Genomic DNA, 19,802 nt, shown 5'->3' with positions numbered 1-19,802 from the left:
GAGCTCATTAAACGTTGGCAGTCATTATTAAATATGTTGCTTAAAATTATTCTTAAAGACAAAATTTTGAGTCTTAGTGTGTTAGTTTGCTGCAAATGAGAATATATGTGCATATAAATATGTGTATAGAATGTTCTTAAAATTGCATCATTCCTAGTTTTTCATAGATTGGTTGAAAGTGCTATCTTTTCAGTGGAGTTTTTTTTTTAGTTTTTTTTTCTTTGATCTATTTAACTGTAAGTATGGACAGTGACAACCTGTCACAGATTTGAATCACTGTGATTTCTGGCTTGGGTTCTGGAGCACAATAATTGCTCAATAAATTTGACTCTCAACTCTTTTAAAAAATACTTATTGACATTTTAATGATATTGATTTTACCTATCCAGGAGCATGGGATGTTACTCCATCTTTTGAGGTCTTGTTCAATTTCTTTTTTAAGTAGTTTGTAGTTTTCTTCAAATAAGTCTCCTACATTTTTGGTTAGATTTATTCCCAGATATTTCATACTTTTCTCTGTTATTTTGAATGGTATCTTGCTGGTTAAGTCTTTTTCCATCTTGGGGCTGTTCGCATACACTATGGCTGTTGATTTTTGTTCATTAATTTTGTACCCTGCCACTCTACCAAACTCTCGTACAAGTTCTAACAGTCTCTGTATTGAGTCTCTTGGCTCTTCTACATAAAGAATCATATCATCTGCGTATAGTGAGTGATAGAGGGCTGATCTCCAGAATATACAAAGAGCTACAAAACAACCAAAATGTCAAAACAAACAAGCCACTCAAGAAATGGGCACGGGAAATGGGCAAACACTTCACAAAGGAACAAACCCAAATGGCAAATAAACATATGAAAAAATGCTCAAGTTCCCTGGCAATAAGGGAAATCCAAATTAAAACATCAATGAGGTACCACCTAACACCAGTAAGACTGGCTCACATGAATAAAAGCACCAACAACACTTGTTGGCGAGGTTGCGGGGAAAAGGGAACCCTACTCCACTGCTGGTGGGGCTGCAGGCTGGTACAGCCTCTATGGAAATCAGTATGGAGAATATTCAAACAACTCAAATTCAACATACCGTATGATCCAGCAATAGCACTCCTAGGAATATATCCAGAACACTTGTTTTATGAGAAACCAACATGCACTCCTATGTTCATAGCAGCACAATCAGTAATTGCAAAAACATGGAAGCAACCAAAATGCCCATCAACAGAGGACTGGATAAGAAAGCTATGGTTCATCTACTCCATGGAATACTACTCAGCTATTAAAAAAAACAAAATGCAGTTCTTTGTGGCCAAATGGGCCAAACTGGAAACCATAATGCTAAGGGAAATGAGCCAATCCCAAAAGGTTAAATACCACATGTTTGCCTTAATTTAAGATGATATGATGTTATGTATAACACGTTATGTTATGTATGTTATATGTTGTGTATAAACTAAAATTGAAATGTCAATGAGGTGGTCACAGAAGGTGGTTAAGAACTCGCATTTACTTTTACCATATTGGTTACTCATTACTATGTCAATTAATTCCATAATGATGTAAATTTGTGCTGATGATATGTTGGAGCTTTCAATTGACTGGGATGATGCTCTGCTGGCTCTGTCTTCAGACCAGAGAGGGTATACCTAAGAAGCCGTTGAACTTGACTGGACAATAAGATGCTGGACTCTATGTTTGGTATACGCTTGCAATGGGGGAATCTCAACTGAACTTGAGCTGTGGTTATGCAACAAGGTGGAGGAATCCACCATGGTGGGAGGGTTTGGGGAGGGGTGGGGAGAACCCAAGTATCTATGTAATTGTGTCACATAATACAATGTAATTACTGAAGTTAAATAATAAATATATATAAAAAAAAATACTTATTGAGCACAAACTTAAGATAAAACTATTGCTAATCATCTGACTGAGAAGAATTTTAATAATATGAAATAAAGTAAATTTGAGAATAGCATATTTTACATTTATTTAGGACATTGTTTCCTTAGAATATCTGTGGGATTATAGAACTCAATGGGAAGACAAAAATGTAGTAATTGTGTTTATTACATGTCCTTGGAAATCACATGTTGAGGTACAGAGGAGGCGGCGCATCTCAGCATTGAAGTGGCTGATGTGACAAAGAACCTTTGGCCGTGTAGTCACGTGTGCGGCTCTTTATAGGAAATGTCCACACAGCTTCATTGTGTGCTTCGCTTTATAGTTCACATTTTTTTTTTTATTTTTTTGAATTTAGCTATCTTATTTCCATTAGTGTCTCAAGATATGGTACTAATAGCTGGCTATTATGGCATATTTTGTTATGCTAAGGAAAATAATACCACTTCCTAAACAGTCAGAATTGAAGACACAATTTTTTTCTTTATTGGTCTTCAAGAAAAAAAATGAAAAATACATTGCTTTAGTAGTTCTGGCTTGTTCCCTTCTCCCTGTGGTTTTCAACTTGATCCTGAATGATGTTGGACTCCTCGGGGGCAGGGAGTGAGGCAGGGTGGTGGTTGAGCTCTTTGGGATCGGAACTGCTGACGGTCCCACAAGACAGGTGCAAGCAACGTGCTCTTTTCTGTCTTGGGTTTGAACTAGAATTACTTTTCTCCTTTAGAGCACAGTTAAGAATTTTGTTGTGTCTTTTTGGATATTTCTCCCCATGGCTATTATGGTTTTGCTTTCTTTCTAAGTTTGGTTCCAGTGCATATTATATGCGTTAGTTGTATACTTGTATAACCTTCTGTGGGAGAAGAAAGACAAGGCAAAAACCTTCATTTACTGAAAATGAATTAAACAAGTATCCCATCAGGTTGCCTATTAAATTGTGACTCTTAGTGTTCAATACTTCTCATATGCAAAATAAATTATAGCCTCAGCTAAGATAGTTGTGTGTGTTTTTTTTAAACTTTTATGTCAGAATTTGCTCTGAACTGAGAACTATGTTGTATCCCATTTTTTACTAAAAGAGTGGAGAAGGGTGAAATAAGCATGTGCTATGATGTTGAACTTGAGGTTTGCCTTTTATCCAACTGACATGTGTTAGCTGAATGATCCTGACCTGACTTCCTTGGCTGAAGACTTGTAATTAAAGTGGTTGCCTCTGTTAGTGTTGGGAGCACACAGGACATGAGTGTGAAGATGTGTTCCCTTTGCTTCTGCGCTCACCGAGCCACCTCATCGCTTCTGTTAGGAGTTTATGTCCTTGTTGAGAGAAAGGTCCCTGAGTAACCTTTGAAAGACATACATTTATTCAAATTAGAAGGGTGAAAGAATTTGAAGACTGAAAGGTGAATGGGAAAATAAAAACATGTGAAGAATGCTCAGGCTCCCTAGCCATCAGAGGAATGCAAATGAAAACCATGTTGAGGTTCCATCTAACTCCAGGGAGATCAGCCTACATTCAGAACTCTACTAACAAAAACACCTGCTGGCATGGATGTAGGGAGAAGGATACCCTCCTTCACTGTTGGTGGGAGTGTAGGATAGTGTAACCCTAATGGAAGTCATTTTGGGGAATCCTAAGAGAACTGAATATAAACCTGCTGAAGGACCTAGCTATCCCACTGCTGGGAATATATCCAAAGGAAATGAAATCTGTGTATGAGAAAGGGATTTGTATTCTTGTTTTTACAACAGCACAATCTGCAACACCTGAGACATGAAACAACCCAGATGCCCATCCAAAGAGGAGTGGATAAAAAAACTGTGGTACATCTGCACGGAATACTACTCAACCATTAAAAAGAATGAAATCCTATCACTTGCAACCAAATAGTCCCAACTAGAGACCATTATGCTCAGTGAAATCAGTCAATCCCCAAAGTGAAAATACCATATGTTCTCTCTAATATTAAGGCAACCTTTACGCAAAATACACAGTCAGTAGCTGTTTTTGCTGCAGGTCATGGGTTTTAATATTTTTATTTTTATTTTCATTTCTTCAAAATATTTCTTCAGTGACTCATAGGTCATACAGTAGCATCATTTTCTCCAAGAAGGATTTTTGGTTTTGTTTTTGTTTTCATTTCTTCAGGCACACACCAGTCATTCAGTAGCATGCTATTTCACTTCATATTGGTGTAAATTTTCTATTTTTCTGTGATTTGTTTTATGGCTTTTCATTTAAGGGGATGTATAGTAACTGTGGAGTAGAGACTATCATATCCGGATGTGAAGATACAATGCAGTATGCATCTCTACCTCCAAATCAAAGATGGACTCCCAATGAAACTGCTAACTTTATTTTGACAATAGGAAGCTTGGACTGTCTGCAATTGTTCGTAACTGCAATGTCAGGATACATTTAAGTAGCAGAAGGATAAACTTATGACTGCTTATGAAGGACTGTACTATTGTAATACTATAGGAGAAGTCAGTGGTGGAGGGAGGGAACTTGGAGAGGGGGCCAAGGAAATCTCAGAGCGTATTGAATTGTATCATAAAATTAAAAGAAAAAAAAGAATTTTTGAAAAAACTCTTGCAAGTGGCCAGCTCAGTGACTGTACAGGCTAATCATATGCTTGTGAGCACTAGCATTCCTTATGGAGACCAGTTCCAAGGTAGTTCTCTGCTTATAGCTTGGAAAGCCCCAGAGGATGGCCCAAGTGCTTGGCCCCTGCACCCACATGGGAGACTCAGAAGAAGCTTCTGGCTTCAGATCAGCTCAGCTCCAACCATTGCAGTCATTTGGGGAGTGAACCAACGGATGGAAGATCTGCCTCTCCTTCCATAAATCTGCCTTTCCAATACAAATAACTAAATCTGTAAAAACTCCACATAAAACAGCTCTTTCCCTTGGAAACAAGATCAAATCTTTGTGCTTGCATTCTTCCTACTGTTGAGTTAGGGCAGTGATACATATAAGGTGGTGGGCTTATTTGTTCTCTACTCCTTTGGGCTGTTTTGCCTGTACTGTTTCAAGCTGTCTGGTGTTAAGCTTTGTTTTTTTTCTAGCTCAGCAAGGGGAATATGTAGCTGTGTCAGCAGTAGACTGGGAGAAGGCTCCTCCGTGCTCCTGAGACTTGAGAATGGTCATAGCAGCACACACAATGTCACTTCTCCCAGGAAATTCTGAGAAACTGCTTTCGTTTTAAGTGCTGACATCTGACTTCATGGCCGTTGTTGATTATTTTTATAGTATCTGTTTTTTCGTTCGTGTAATACTGTAGCAGGAGTTCTAACCTAGTAATGCTCACTATAGAAACTGCATTCATTCTGATTTCTTAGCCTGCAGCTGTTGCAGCTCTCTGCCTAGGTATTGTTGATTTTTCTGTGCTTTAGTCACTTATTACAAACTTAGTAGTTTGTTTCAAAAGAATTATAAGCTGTATAGTTGAAACTTGGAGAAAAGACTCTAAAATTTTGGTTCTGAAATTTGTCTAATATATTTATACATGCTTATATTGTCTCCCTACCTACCCATGTGTATTGAGTAGGCACTAAAAAAGAGAACAAATTAGAAATTCAGAATTTTATTTTCAAGGTTGATTTATTTTCACTGGAAAGTCAGAATTGGAGAAGGAGAGAGAGAGAGAGAGAGAGAGAGAGAGAGAGAGAGAGAAGTATCTTCCATCTGCTGGTTCATTCCCAAAGTGGCCACAACAGCTGAGCTGAGCTGAGCTGATCCAAAGCCAGGAGCCAGGAGCTTCTTCCCAGGCCACAGGCAGGGAGCTGGATGGGAAGTGGAGCTGCCGGGACACAAGCCAATGCCCGTATGGGATTCTGGCGCGTGCAAAGCCACGAGGCTATCGTGCAGGGTCCAGAAATGTGATTTCTTTCCCTTGCTTTTACTGTGACTTGCTCGATCAATTTTATGAAGTTTACTTCTAGTATATTTTCTAATATAGCATAAAAATTATATGTTTTTAAGAAACATTGTACAGATGTTATATAGAACAATATATTGTGGTCTGTTTTCTGTTTTTAATAACTCAAATACCACAGACTGGGTAAATTGCGAAGAAGAGAAGCTTCTTTGATCTCCGGTTACGCAGTCTTTTAGGCCATGGCTGCTACTTCCTCTTTTTTTTTGAAAGATTTATTTATTTTTGTTGGAAAGCCAGATTTACAGAGAGAAGGAGACAGAAAGATCATCCATCCGTTGGTCATTCCCAAGTGGCTGCAGCAGCCAAGCTGAGCTGATCCAAAGCCAGATGCTAGGAGCTGCTTGCAGGTTTCCTATGTGGGTGCAGGGTGTCAAGGTTTTGGGAAGTCCTCAATTACTTTCCCAGGCCACGAGCAGGGAGCTGGATGGGAAGTGGAGCAGCTGGGACATGAACCGGCACCTATATTGGATCTGGTGCATACAAGGTGAGGATTTAGCCGCTGGGCTACTGCACTGGTCCCCGAGGTTGAAGTTTTGCATCTGATAATGCTGTTCTTCCTGGCAGTCGTAGGCAATGCAGGGTACTGCATACTTTGAGATAGATCAGAGTGTTCTGTGTGTGTGTGTGTGTGTGTGTGTGTGTTTCCCAGATTTTCTCCTGCCTTCTTATAAAATCATGAGTATTCCGTAATAGGTAAGTATCTAACTCTGATCCCTTCCAGAGACCCTATTTGGATTAAGATCCTACCCTCTTAGTGCTTTACAGTGGGTTTTAAGTTTCATTGTAAGGTTTGGAGGGGATTGACCATAGTGATGAAAACTATAGATTCAGGACAGAAAAACACATAGTAGGGGCTCTTAAACCCACTTTTTAAAATAACTGGACTGCTCCTTGGTGAATTCCGTTGTAGATTATTTTAGGAATGTGGGCTTTAATTTAAACCCCTGTTTTTATTATCTGATGTCTGTTTCAATTATATACTTTTGATATATAGTAAAAGATTCTTGTAATTTTCATGAGCTTTGTAAAAAAGTATGTAAACACTGTCCGCCTGTTCGTGTATTTTCAGGTCCAATGATGCATCAGCAACCTCCTTCCCAGCAATTCAACATGCCCCAGGGAGGAGGGCAGCACTACCAAGGACAGCAGCCACCTATGGGAATGATGGGCCAAGTGAACCAAGGCAATCATATGATGGGGCAGAGACAGATTCCTCCTTACAGACCACCTCAGCAGGGTAAGATTCCATGTGGGAAATGTGCTGCTTCGTGTGAGTAACAGTAATTCAAAGGCTTTAACTGTTAACACATTTTTATCTAAGCGATGTGAGAGCCTGTTGTTCCTTGATATTTTCCCCAAAAGGAGTAGTAGGTATAAAGTATAGTAGATATGAGGTAGATAGATATTTCCTAGATAAAGCTTTTCTCTGTGTATGTGTGTGTGTGTGTTTGTTTTGCTGGGAAAGATTTATATCATACAATTCCACATCAAAATTTTCCTGATTTACAGTAGAAAGTACTGCTTTGTTTAATTATGTAGGAAGAAGCTCTAATACCAACTTTAAAGGGAAATAGTCTTCTACCTTGCCAAACTTCCTTCTTAAGATGTTAGTCTTCTCTTTCTAAGTTGATTTTGTTTGATATTGGATTCGTGGTGTTAACGTTAATTTTAATAAATGTCAGGTAGAGACTGTTACTTGTGTATGTATGTGTGTATGTATGAATAGTTCTGAAGCTCAAAGTCTGGGTGTGGGCTCTGTACTTGATAAATAACCTCTCATGATAGCACATTTACAAAGGGCTTTGATGACCTAGAGAGCAGGTTGTTTATGTCTTGCCTTGTTACGGTTTTTCAGGCCCACCACAGCAGTACTCAGGCCAGGAGGACTATTATGGGGACCAGTACAGTCACGGTGGACAAGGTCCTCCAGAAGGCATGAACCAGCAATATTATCCCGATGGTAATCTCTCCTAATGTGAACCTTCTCATTTTCTGCCTCTGCCCAGGATTAATATTGAGAGCTATTCAGAACCATTTTCATGAGGATGAAGAAACTAACAAACTGTTTCTTCTAAATTTAGATATACTTGAACAATCTAAAGTACCAGTGGTAGCATCAGTTAATAATCTGATTAGTTTATAATTGAATTCAAAGTGTGTTTTTTGTAGCTTTGTCATTAGTAACCTGAAGAATCACCTCAGTTGAATCCTTTCTTACATAAAAGAACTTTTTATCTTTGGGATTGTCCACTTGAACCAAAGCAAATGTTACTGATTTTCTTTAGTTTCTCAAGTCATAGCTTTATTGATATAATCACATACTGTGAAGTTCACCAATTGGTTTACATTTCTGCATTGTGTAAAAACATAAAGTTTATAGTTCTTTAATATTCTTCCACATTGCATTTTAGTTAAGTGGCATACTTCTCAAAGAACTGCTTTAATACTTATGTTAGATAAAAATTTATAGGCTAGGTTTTATGTATAATAAAGCTGGAGACTTAATTGAAGAAAAAAAGACTTTGGAAACCAGATTTTTAGTTCTTTAGTTTGGTGGATGTTTTTAGTGGGAAGGTGGCTTATGAAAAAGGCCTCAGTTAAAGGTGTACCACTGTGGTACTTTAATAAAATCTAAATAGTAATAACGGAAACATACAAGCAGGTTTTCACTGCAAAACTGAGTTCATGTATGTTTGAAAATTGTATAGTACAGTATTGGGAGGAAAACAATCTAGATATAAAAACCTGAGAAATTAAAAGATGATTACTCATAAAATTATTTTTTCTACTTATGAAAGGATTTTTCAGAAGCTTTAGTTATAGTAAGCTTCTTTTATCTGTTTAATGTAAATTAGTCAATAGAGAAATTAAGGCAATGAAAAAAGTAGAAGCCATTGAATAGAAGTTACTGCAAGCCAGTAAGAAGGTACAGTTTGGTGTATTGTTATTTTTCTTCTTTTGTCAATGTACGAAGCAAAGATAGACATCGGACCCTTAGGAGATTGTCTTTGTTGTAGGGGCTCTCAGTGTACTGGCAGAGCAAGTACTTACTGTTGCGCTTTATATAGGATACATATGTATTAGTAATAGTAATGGCGTGTGGGCTAGTTTGACTAGGAAATGATACATTGTTTGATCTTAGGTTTTCTTGTCCTGAATTATTTAAAAATTCGAATAAATTTATGGTACACTGTAGATACTTTGAAGAACTAAAGTGTGCTTTGTTAGATCATATGTATTAAGTCTTCTGAGAAGAAATGATTGATTGATTAATTTATACAGTTGAGCTTGACATTGATATTTTTGGTTCTGAATATTTTCTGAAGTATGAGGTGTATAGTTAAAATAATATTCCTTTTACATAGAGTAGAATTTATTTTATAATATAAGTGCTGTAAAAGATTGCTATAAATAATCCATTTTTATATTAGATTTTGTGGTTTAACTGGTACGACTTTTATGTAGGTATGTATTATTACATGTCTTAGATTTATGTGGAGTATTACATTTCAACAGTTATTTTCTTGATCATCACTGGGTATTTTTTTCTGTTACATCCAAATATTTATATCAGTAAATATGTAGACAGTTGGCAGTTTGTTCTGTAAAGTCCAGATAGTAAATATTTTAGTTCTTTTGGGCCATTTGATCTTGGTCTCAATGCCTGAACTCATGTAGTAGGAAAACTGCCAGAACCAATACATAATAGTGTGGGTGTTATTGTATTCCAATAAAACTTTGTTTACAAAAACAAACCAATGCTGTATTAAGACTGACGGCCTTAATATGCCAACTCTTGAAGTGAATATTTGTGAAGTGACTTAAGAATATTTGAAAAGTACAACTCTGAATACATGTGTTTGAATTGATAGTCCTCCTTGCTTAATTGCATTCACGTGAAATTTAGTTCAAATTTTAGCTAACTGAAAGATCATGTCTTGCATTTTCTTAGTGGAACTTAATTAAAAAGACAAAATTGTTTTCCCATTAGAATCTGGGCATCGTACGAGTTAAAATAATTGTTTTAGAATTAAAGGTATACTCTTAACACTCAATACAGCATTAATTTTATAAAGATATTTGTTTATGGCATTCTAAATTGGCAGAATTAAAAACTAATATACTTTGAGATACCTATACTTTATGCAAGTAATGTTAGGGCGTGAAAAATTTACTTTCATTTCTTTCCGGGAAAATTATGGAGCTCTTTTATATTTTGCATTGTTTTTAGCTAATGCTGTGGAATCGGAGACCATCAGAACAGGTGTTTGAAAAAAATGTGATAATTACTTCCTTTGTTCATTTCAATTTAAGTTATTTACATGTGAAACATTTTCATCTTTTTTTTTCTAATAAAAAAATAGAGATGAAGTATTTTTTTAACCCCCTCAGGATTATCAGTTAAGATGATAAGTTTAATGTTTCTAAAACTGCTGCTTTTTGCCTTTATAAAAATTAGCACGTTATCTCAGTATGAAAACAGTCCATTGGTAAATATTGGCTAATGCAATTGAAATTATTTTTTTATGTAATTCCATTTCTTTTTCTTTTTTTCAATTTTATCTGAAAGTTGAAATATTTTTAGGGTTTTCACTCAGTGGCCATTAACGTTTCTTCCTGTCTCTTGTCGAATTGATGTAGGTCATAATGATTACGGTTATCAGCAACCGTCGTATCCTGAACAAGGCTACGATAGGCCTTATGAGGATTCCTCACAACATTACTACGACGGAGGTATCTATATACCTTCACACACATATACATACACATCCCCTTCTACAGGAATGGAAATTCTTGCATAAGACAACTGCTATCCGTGCAGAGCTCTTGTAGAATACTAGTTGCTGGCTGTGTCGAAAGTTACAGGGAGCCCCAAGCAATCAAAATAATTTCCTTACAAATATTTAAAATGTGTAACAATGATTTGCCATGTCTAACAATAATAAAAAGACTAAAACACTTAAAAATAATTTTTTCCTCAGTGGAACTTTTCTATTTGCACATAAACCCATCAGTCCAAATTTTTTCCTTGTGTGTGTTTACCTATATATATTTTTACATAAAAGTTTGGTGCCTTTAGGAAACAGCTTGCTGATCTTGTGTAGCTAGTGTGTGCTCTTGTAGCTGTCTTTAATTTTGTCTTTTTTATTTTATTTAGCATAGTCATGATCTTATGACTGTGATGTTCCAGTAAATGTAATGCTCGTATGGCAGAGACGCTGAAAATGCTGCAGTTCAACCTTGCAAAATTGGCTTTAACTGCAGTTTGTTTGGCCGAAATCCTTCTGTTTGGTTTGAGTTTTCCTTTGTTTTGTTAACTTTTAAAAATCAGTATGGCGTTTCATTTTGTTCTTGTGTTGTTGGCTATGCATCTTAGAAAGAATGAAGTTAATTAAGCAAATGTCTTAGGTTTTTTTTTTTTTTTTTCCTCTTCTCCAATTATCCTGTAGGAAATTCACAGTATGGCCAGCAGCAAGATGCTTACCAAGGACCCCCTCCACAGCAGGGCTACCCGCCTCAGCAGCAGCAGTACCCGGGACAGCAGGGTTATCCAGGGCAGCAGCAGGGCTATGGTAATAGAGATTCGTAGTTTCTCCTTGTGGCACCAAAAAGTGTGTGATGACTGCTGTGTTAGAATATGACAGTGGATATTTAATAATTTTTTCTAACAGTTATCACTTTTGAAAATTCATAGTTTAAACAGAGTCTATTATTAGAGTGTTTATTTAAAATGTTACTCTTAGATAAACTAGTGATTCATTTAAAAAGAACCACAAACTGGAGATGGTTCATTGACCAAAGGTAAATATATAGTCATTAGGACAAGAAAAATGAATTCTCACATCTGTTTAGTATTCATGACCAAGCATTAGCTTTGTATATGCTGGGAAAATGTATGATTGGGTGATAATTAATGACATATATCTGATATATATAGCATATTATTGTCAAGATATATGCAACAGTTTTATGGGAGTCCATCTTTGATTTATAAGTAGAGATGCATACTGCATTGTAGCTTCGTATCTGTGTGTGTTAGTCTCTATAACACAGTTACTATACAGCCTCTTAAATGAAAACCATAGAACAAAATCAACATCAGAGAGGAAAATAGAAAATTTGCAATAACATGAGGTGAAATATCATGCTACTCAATGACAGATGTGTCCCTAAAGAAATGAACATCAAAGACATTCCTGAAGCAAAGGATGCTATTGTGTGACCTATGAGTCAGTGAGGAAATTAATAAGGAAAAGAAACTTTTTTTGAATGAATTAAAGCAAAAATATCAAACCCCCTGAGATGTAACAAAAACAGTATTGAAAGGGCTATTGATCTTATATTTTGCATGAAAGTTGCCTCATATCAGAGAGGACATATGATATTTGTCCTCAAGGATCTAAATCTGAACCCAGAAACCATCAAACTATTAGGGGAAAAATAGGAAGCACTCTCCAAGATAAAGGAATCGGTAAAGACTTATTAGAAAAGTCACCAAAAGCACAGGCAGTCAAAGCCAAAATAAACAAATGGGACCACATCAAACTACAAAGCATCTCTGCAACAGCAAAGTGAAGAAGCAACCGATGGACTGTGAGACAAATCTGTACACCACACAACCGATAGGGGACTGATACCTAGAATTTACAGAGAACCTCAGAAACGCAGTGACAGCAGCCCTGTGAAGAAATGGACGAAGGAAATGAACAGGCATTTAATCAAATGGCTAATAGACATGAAAAAATGCTCAGATTCCCTGGCTGTCAGAGAAATACAAAGAACCACATTGAGGTTCCATCTAACTCCGGTGAGATCAGCCTACATTCGAACTCTACTAATAACACGCTGGCATGGATGTGGGGAGAAAGGTATCCTTCATTGTTGGTGGGAGTGTAGGCTAGTACAAGCACTAAGGAATTCAATATAGAGAGTGCTGAAGAACTGAAAATGGACCTGCCCTATGACCCTACTCTCCCACTGCTGAGACTATATCCAGAGGAAATGAGATCTGCATATGAGGAAGGGATCTATAATCCTGTATTTACAGCAGCACAATCTACAATAGCAGAGACGTGAAACAACCTAGATACCAGTCCAAAGAGCAGTGGCTAAAGAAACTGTGCTACTTACATCTTCTCCATGGAATACTACTCAGCCATTAAAAAGAATGAAAAATTTCAATTTGCAACCAAATAGTCCCAGCTAGACCTTTATGCTCAGTGAATATCTGGTTTTAATCTTTTTAACTTTTTGATTTACTTATTTGAAAGAGAGAGAGGTAGAGATCTTCCGTTGTTGATTAACTGCCAACTGCCTGCAACAGCTGGGACTTGGCATGCTGAAGCAGGTGGAGCTCCATCAGGATCTCTCCCATGAATAGGGACCCAGGGATTTAAGCCATCCCTGACCAAGGCACAGCATTGAAATAGTGTTATAAAAGCTTCATTCTTATTATTTCCACTGAAACTTATTTCAAACCATATTTGAGAAAATTAACATTATCCACTAGATATGAAAAAAAAGGTAACATGTTTTTAAAGCCTTTCCAACTTAATTATATTGTTATCTGGACTTCTGTTGAAATATCTTGTATGACTCATTTTGCAGGTCCTTCCCAGGGTGGTCCTGGTCCTCAGTACCCTAATTACCCACAAGGACAAGGTCAGCAGTATGGGGGTTACAGACCAACACAGCCTGGGCCGCCACAGCCCCCCCAGCAGAGGCCTTACGGATACGACCAGGTGAGTTACTGGGCTGTGCAGTTGGCGTGTTATTTGCTCTGTGTCCAGACTGGATCAAGTACCTTTCATTTGAAAGGTTGTTTTTCCTTCTTTTTGTTCCAGATACATTTGTTACCCCCAAAATATGTTAGATTCATGTCTCTTTCAGGAGTATAATACAGCCAGTCGTAGTTACTCTGACATGTAGAGTGTATTCTTGATATTCTGCCCTATTCCCACTGCAATATTTGATGTTTATATTTCGGAATATTTTTCTGAGCTCTTTCTCATGTCTCATGTTTATTGCTGAACGCTACGTTGAACTGCTGAGATGTGGAATTCATCCGTATCAATTTCTTGAAACACCACTGTTTAAACACCTTATTCGCCACATTTCCTCCACACCCATAATATCCCATCTCTAGACTTACATTTTCCACACTAGGTTCTCTCTTCCCACACGCTATCTATTCTCTCAGGTATTATTTCTTCCATTAACTTTTAACTGTTACCATCAAATATGTGGAAGTGTGTCTCATCCTAAGGTAACTGTATTCCTTTGGACCTAGTGTTTTGATCATTAAACTCCTCAAAATTACAGTCTGTCAGAATCATTGTTTAATGAATTTTCTCATTACATTCTTTGGGTTATTAAGGAAGTAACTTATAGTGTTAACATTAGGGTTGATTTTAGGTTTAGCTAATGGCTTCTCAGTGAGGATATTCTAGTCTGTTCACTTATGCTGCTGAAAAATAAGTTATTTTTGATAAGGAACTGTCTTTAATATGGAAATCAGTGACCCAGAGCCAGCGTGGTTGGCTCAGATACAAATGCTAATGAGGCTCTGAAGCATGAGCAATTTTGATGAACCCTTTCTGAAACATGTAACTGTTGGTACTGTCACTGGCATGTAAGTAAAGACAAAATGGATATCAGAGACTTAAACTAAGGCAGGTAAGTAATATTTTTGAAAAATTATAAGGGAGAGGCTTCAATTTTTAAAAGTAAAATGAGTCTTAGCCAGTAAGTCTATAAGCAGAATACCCGAACAGGTAAATCTTAGACTCATTCTAGTGCATAAAGTGAGGTCCTTGTCATATATTCCTTAACCAGCGTAAACCAATTTTCACCGTGTACTGGTTACTGTAAAAAGTCCCAGTGGGAGTCACATTCCCTGTGGTTTGTAGAAATTATCTTGGTCTTCCTTGACATTTATTAGCATTTGACACACTTTCATTTTTCTTTCTTCAGCATTACTTTGTTTTCTTTCTTCTACATTACTCTTTTGTTTGTCTTGACTTACAGTAATTCAGTCTGTATTCTTTTTACTGATTTCTTGTTTCACCCAAATGTCGATTCTCAACTCTGTTTTTGTTAGTCTATAAATTTTCCTATTCTGCAGTTTTAATAAGCCAAGCTCCTACCATCTCTGGATATTTTGCTATTCCCTCAATTTTAGTATGTCATGCACAAAACTGGACATTTCTGTTTCTAAATCAACATACTTCTAAATTTTACAAACTTCATTTTATTCATTATGTAAATGGATATTGGTAAATAATTACATACATTATTTGTAAACTGCAATATGCAAAGATTGGGGACATGCTGAGAAATAACATAGGCATGGACTCTGAGCTTAAGTCAAGCAGTGGTACAGATAAGGGGGTGATACTGTTCATATGTGTGCTTGGGTGAGGAAGGCAAAGCTGAATGGGAAAGGAGCTTCTGTTAGGTAAGTGTGAACCCTAAGAGTAAGTCAGGATCAGCCCGGGTAGACATGGGATACTCTGTTCAGAATGAAGGCTGCAAATGGCTAATGTTAAATGTGATTTAACAAAGAAGAAACCAGTGGAAAAAGAGGCATGACTGGGGATATGTTGGGGATAAATTAGCAAGGCTCTTAGAAGCCACGGTAAGGGGCTTGTGCTTTAACCTGACCTCAGTGCAGAGTCTTTGAAGAGCTTTAAGTAATAAAAAGATAATCTCATAGTGGCTGGCACCTGGACAGCATGCTAGTTATTTGATTTCCTTCTCTTTCTATCATCATCATTATTTTACTTTCTAGTAGTCTCAGAAGTTTGGGGTAGTTGCTGCCAGCTATATTTCTTTCCCCACCATAACATAAATGTGAAGAGGCACTATTTTAGCTATGGTAATATCCCATAGTCTGTCTGCTTCATGCGATGTTTTTACCTTGCCTTTTATCCACTTACACACTTTGTTCACCTCTTAAAGATGATGGAGGTGCTGTACCGTCTGTGCAGATTCCTGATCACAACCCAGCTATAGTAACTGATTATTGTAGTAGTTTAGGTAGATTATTTCTGTAGCCAGCAGGACTGAAAAAATACCCTGAGCTTATTTGTTTTCCATGTTTCAGGGCTTATTTTTTGCTTCCGTCCTATGTCCTTAGTAAGATCAGTTCCTGTATTTTATGTAGTTTTTTTTTGGTTGTTTGAGGGTGGGCGCTAAATCTGTTTTGACCACAATGATTCTTTTACTTTTTAACAAAATGTATTCCTCCATTTTGTGTATTATTATTAATTATTGTAATTCTTCACTCATTCTATAATGCAGGCTCTTTAAGGTATTGTTTTGTCTGTTTCTATTAATCTTTAATACCTAGTAGAATATAACATGTATTCAATAAAAACTGATGAATAATGTGTAAATAATTGGATATGTGAGGTCATTATTTCTTCATTTGAATGATGATCACAAGAGTAGGTAGCAGGAAGCCTCTAAATAGTATTTTGAAGCAATAATGTTAATACTTTTAACTGATTAGATAAATGGGATGAAAAATCTCCCTTGTGGGTGCAGGATCCCAAGGCTTTGGGCCACCCTCCACTGCTTTCCCATTCCATTAGCGTGGAGTTGGATGGGAACTATGTGAATCGATGTCCATATGGAATCCTTGGCATGTGCAGGTCGAGGATTTAGCTGCTGAGCCATTGCTCCGGGCCCTGTATCATCTTAGTGTATTCCATCATGTAATAGCGTTTGATTGATTATTGAGTAGGTACACTTCTGTGGCAGTGTAAACTTTTAGCGTACTATTTCTCTTGGTTCAAAAATATTTCAATTCTAAAACATCTTGGGTCACTTATGTAGTTTGGAGGGAGAATTTTTACCAAAAAAAAGCAGTTGCATGCTTCCAGTGGGTAATTGTTTTGGGAAAATACTTTTATAAAAAATAATTTTATACACATTGTTTTTTTTGTTTGTTTTTAGTAAAATAAATACGTTAGTATGTCCTGTTTTAGGAGAAAAGATGTTGCGTCTCTTCTCTCAAACTAGAAAGTACCTGCTGAACTTTAATTACCTCTCATCAAGTTTCATTGCTTCTCCTGTCTGCTGTCTGTTCTCTGCTTCTCTCTCATCCGGTCAGCCTACATAAAGATCTTCAAGTCTACTTTTTTTAGAAAGCAGCAGAAACAAAACAAACTTTCCTTGATTTTCTGACCCAGTTGCCTGTCAGAATGCCACCTGACACTCCATTGATCTCGGGGAGAGGCTTAAGTTTCCTTAGTGTGGATAGAAAGTTCTTGTCTCTTCCTTCCTCACTTACTGCTATCCTTTGATGTTTGTGCTTAGTAGTAACAAGAAGCTGAACACTCAGAGAATTGTCACCTGCCACATGGTCAACACACTGGAATGTGTCATATCAGAGTTAAAATTAGAAGTACTCACTTACTCCTCCTCAGTTCAATTTAAAATTCTCTAAATGTTTAGATTCTGTTATCTGACAGATATGATTTTAGAATCATTTTGTTAATCTTTTGCATGTTTTAGAATTGGAATTCATTTTCAGTCGAATATAGTAACAGAAGAAATTAGAAACTGTTGCCAAAAGTATATAAAAGTTTTTATGTATTATAGGTATTATTACTGTTGTAGTATGAGAATGTTAAAAATGATTCATGATTTTCTGTTTTTCTTTTAGGGACAGTATGGAAATTACCAGCAGTGAAGCAGTACTTACATTCCAATAGCCAGGATCTGTTAGCAGCCATATTGTCTCCTCAGCACTGTGGACACCTCCCTGTGAAACGGTCCTCTCATTCCGTCTAGTTTTTGGAAAAAACCTTGTGGATAAGTGGCTGTTTCATCAATAAGCAGCCTTTGTGGTTTAGTTGTAAAAAGCTTTAGTAGCTCAAAAATATTCTTGATTTCACATTTTTACTCTAGATGGCAACATTGGACAGAAAATGCAATGACATAATCAGTTTGCAATGATTTTGGAACTGTGTTTCAAATGGACTGTCACAGACTGAAAGGTGTGAACAGCTTTGTATGTTTATGAAGGTTAAGGGAATTTAATACTTTTCCACAGATTCTTTTGTAAGGGGAAGAGGAAAATGTACACTTTTTACAGCAGCAATATTTTGTATATTATGTTTATTTCATTGATGAATATGCAAGGCGGTACACTGTGCACTGGACAGAATCAGAAATCCTCTGTTAACATGGACTGGAGCATAGTAGATTGTTTGGGTCTCAAAATGGTGTCTTGTTACAGTAAAGGTGGGAGTGGAGGCAGAACACACCGTGTGTCTACTGTTACACTCTCCTGGAGGAGTCTAAATCCCTTTTATCTCTTAGGTAACAAAGGGCACTGTGATACAGTTTTGAGTAACATTTTTTTAAAAGCCTTCCAGTTTTGTGGTTTAAACCCTTTTTATAAAGACCGTTTCTAATACTGTTTTAAAATGTGAGGCAATAAGAATTACTTTGTTTGATTTTAAGTATTTGGTGACAGTTTCATGTAAATGAAGTGGTAATCCTCTCTCAAGATAGCAATAACTAAAAGTGAAAAGTGTTAATTTTATCTTGTTTAAGTGATCAGGGAACTTAGTAATATCAAAATGTTTTATAATTGATATCAAAGAGGAGTCAGCCTTGACCCAGGATTTTATTTTTTAACATTTGAAAGATAATTGGTTTATATGATGAAGTGTTATTTCAGCTTTCTTAACTGGAAATGATGCCATTTATGAAGGGATATTTTTATGTTTCCCATTTTTTTATGTTAATAAGTTTGGGAAACTGCTTATTGATGAGGCTTATTCCGATTTGTATTAAAAGCATAGAGGTTGTATTCCAGATAATCTTGTTTATAAGCATGGCATAATTATTTGAGACTGTCCTGTGCCTGATTATTTTAGCTCAATTCAGGGATATTACATTTGGCAGGAAAGCATGCACTGAGAAATTTCTAACCACAGTTATTTAAGCATAATCTGAGAACATCTAGCCCAAAGGTAAGTTCCTATTTTCATCACAGTTGCCTGTGCCCAGGGAATAAGATGTATTCTTTATAATTGAATTGGTTTTTCCCACTTCTAACTGGAAACAAACAGGGGGAGGGAGGCATACATTTGAATAAGCAGAATATTACTGTTCTCAACATGCTGTAATCAAAAGGAGGAATTTCGGTCTGTCTGTGTGTGTATGAGCGTGTGTGTGTCTGTATGCGTGTTTTAAGATCAGAATTGGTTTTCTTCCATCATGGTCAGTGGATAATGGGCATCAAGTTTGAACAGATAAAGCATAAACAGCCTTATTGTGATTGAAATGCTTATAGATTCTGTGCCAATTTTCCACCACTGTGTAGTTTGTTGCTATTTAAAACTGTATCAACTCTAACGGAAGAATAAATTATTTGTGATTTTAATTTTCTCATTTGTTTCTTTAAATTAGATCTCTTTGACTCTCTTGTTTTGTCTGGAGACTGTGCTGTGGGTTTTTATATAAGTTAGTCCGGTATAAGCAGACTTTATTTGCATTCTAGGACTTTATCAAAATTCTCTTGCCATGCCCAAGTTAATTAGAATTAACTGTTCAGTAATCAGCATGTTGTGTAGGCTGTTTGTTACAGAATTCTTTTTCTGGAAATGAAGTCCATGAGGCTGTAATCAAGATGACTGAATTAGATAAATGAGTTGAGGAGACAAAATTGTGCTGAACCCAACCTGGTGTAGATACGTTATCTCATTTGAAATAAGCTCAACTGACATTAAGAAATAATTTGTCTTGCCAACCCATCTTCTGTTGTCTTATTCTCCTTTTAATGGAAACTAAAATTGCAATTTTAATAAGCAGAATTTCCTCCAGGACTTTCTTCCTGGAGACTAGTGCATTTGCAAGGTTTAATTGTTTTATAACAGTCCTATTTCATAAAAGTTTTTAATTGGTGGTGACAAAAATTGTCTTACTCCTTTGATACCCAGTTAGAAGAATAAC

The 19,802-nt window shown here is 36.6% G+C and overlaps 1 protein-coding gene across 4 annotated transcripts in view; it reads left to right on the top strand.

Annotated features, from left to right (window-relative positions):
• SS18 (SS18 subunit of BAF chromatin remodeling complex) overlaps positions 1 to 19,233 on the top strand; it is a 62,224-nt gene extending 42,991 nt beyond the window's left edge. For 2 of the 4 annotated variants that reach the window (XM_004579574.3, XM_004579572.3), the window contains 6 exons: positions 6,901 to 7,068; positions 7,687 to 7,791; positions 10,473 to 10,565; positions 11,282 to 11,404; positions 13,440 to 13,573; positions 17,503 to 19,233. In XM_004579574.3, the coding sequence (XP_004579631.1) occupies positions 6,901 to 7,068; positions 7,687 to 7,791; positions 10,473 to 10,565; positions 11,282 to 11,404; positions 13,440 to 13,573; positions 17,503 to 17,529 (650 nt within the window). In that variant the 3' untranslated portion in view covers positions 17,530 to 19,233. The remainder of the gene's footprint in view (positions 1 to 6,900; positions 7,069 to 7,686; positions 7,792 to 10,472; positions 10,566 to 11,281; positions 11,405 to 13,439; positions 13,574 to 17,502) is intronic. The other 2 variants (XM_004579576.3, XM_004579573.4) reach the window with 1 other exon arrangement.
• Positions 19,234 to 19,802: the final 569 nt, after the last annotated feature.

Source organism: Ochotona princeps, chromosome 18 (genome assembly GCF_030435755.1).
Source record: "Ochotona princeps isolate mOchPri1 chromosome 18, mOchPri1.hap1, whole genome shotgun sequence".
Taxonomy (NCBI): domain Eukaryota; kingdom Metazoa; phylum Chordata; class Mammalia; order Lagomorpha; family Ochotonidae; genus Ochotona; species Ochotona princeps.
This window is presented reverse-complemented; position numbering and strand designations above follow the sequence as displayed.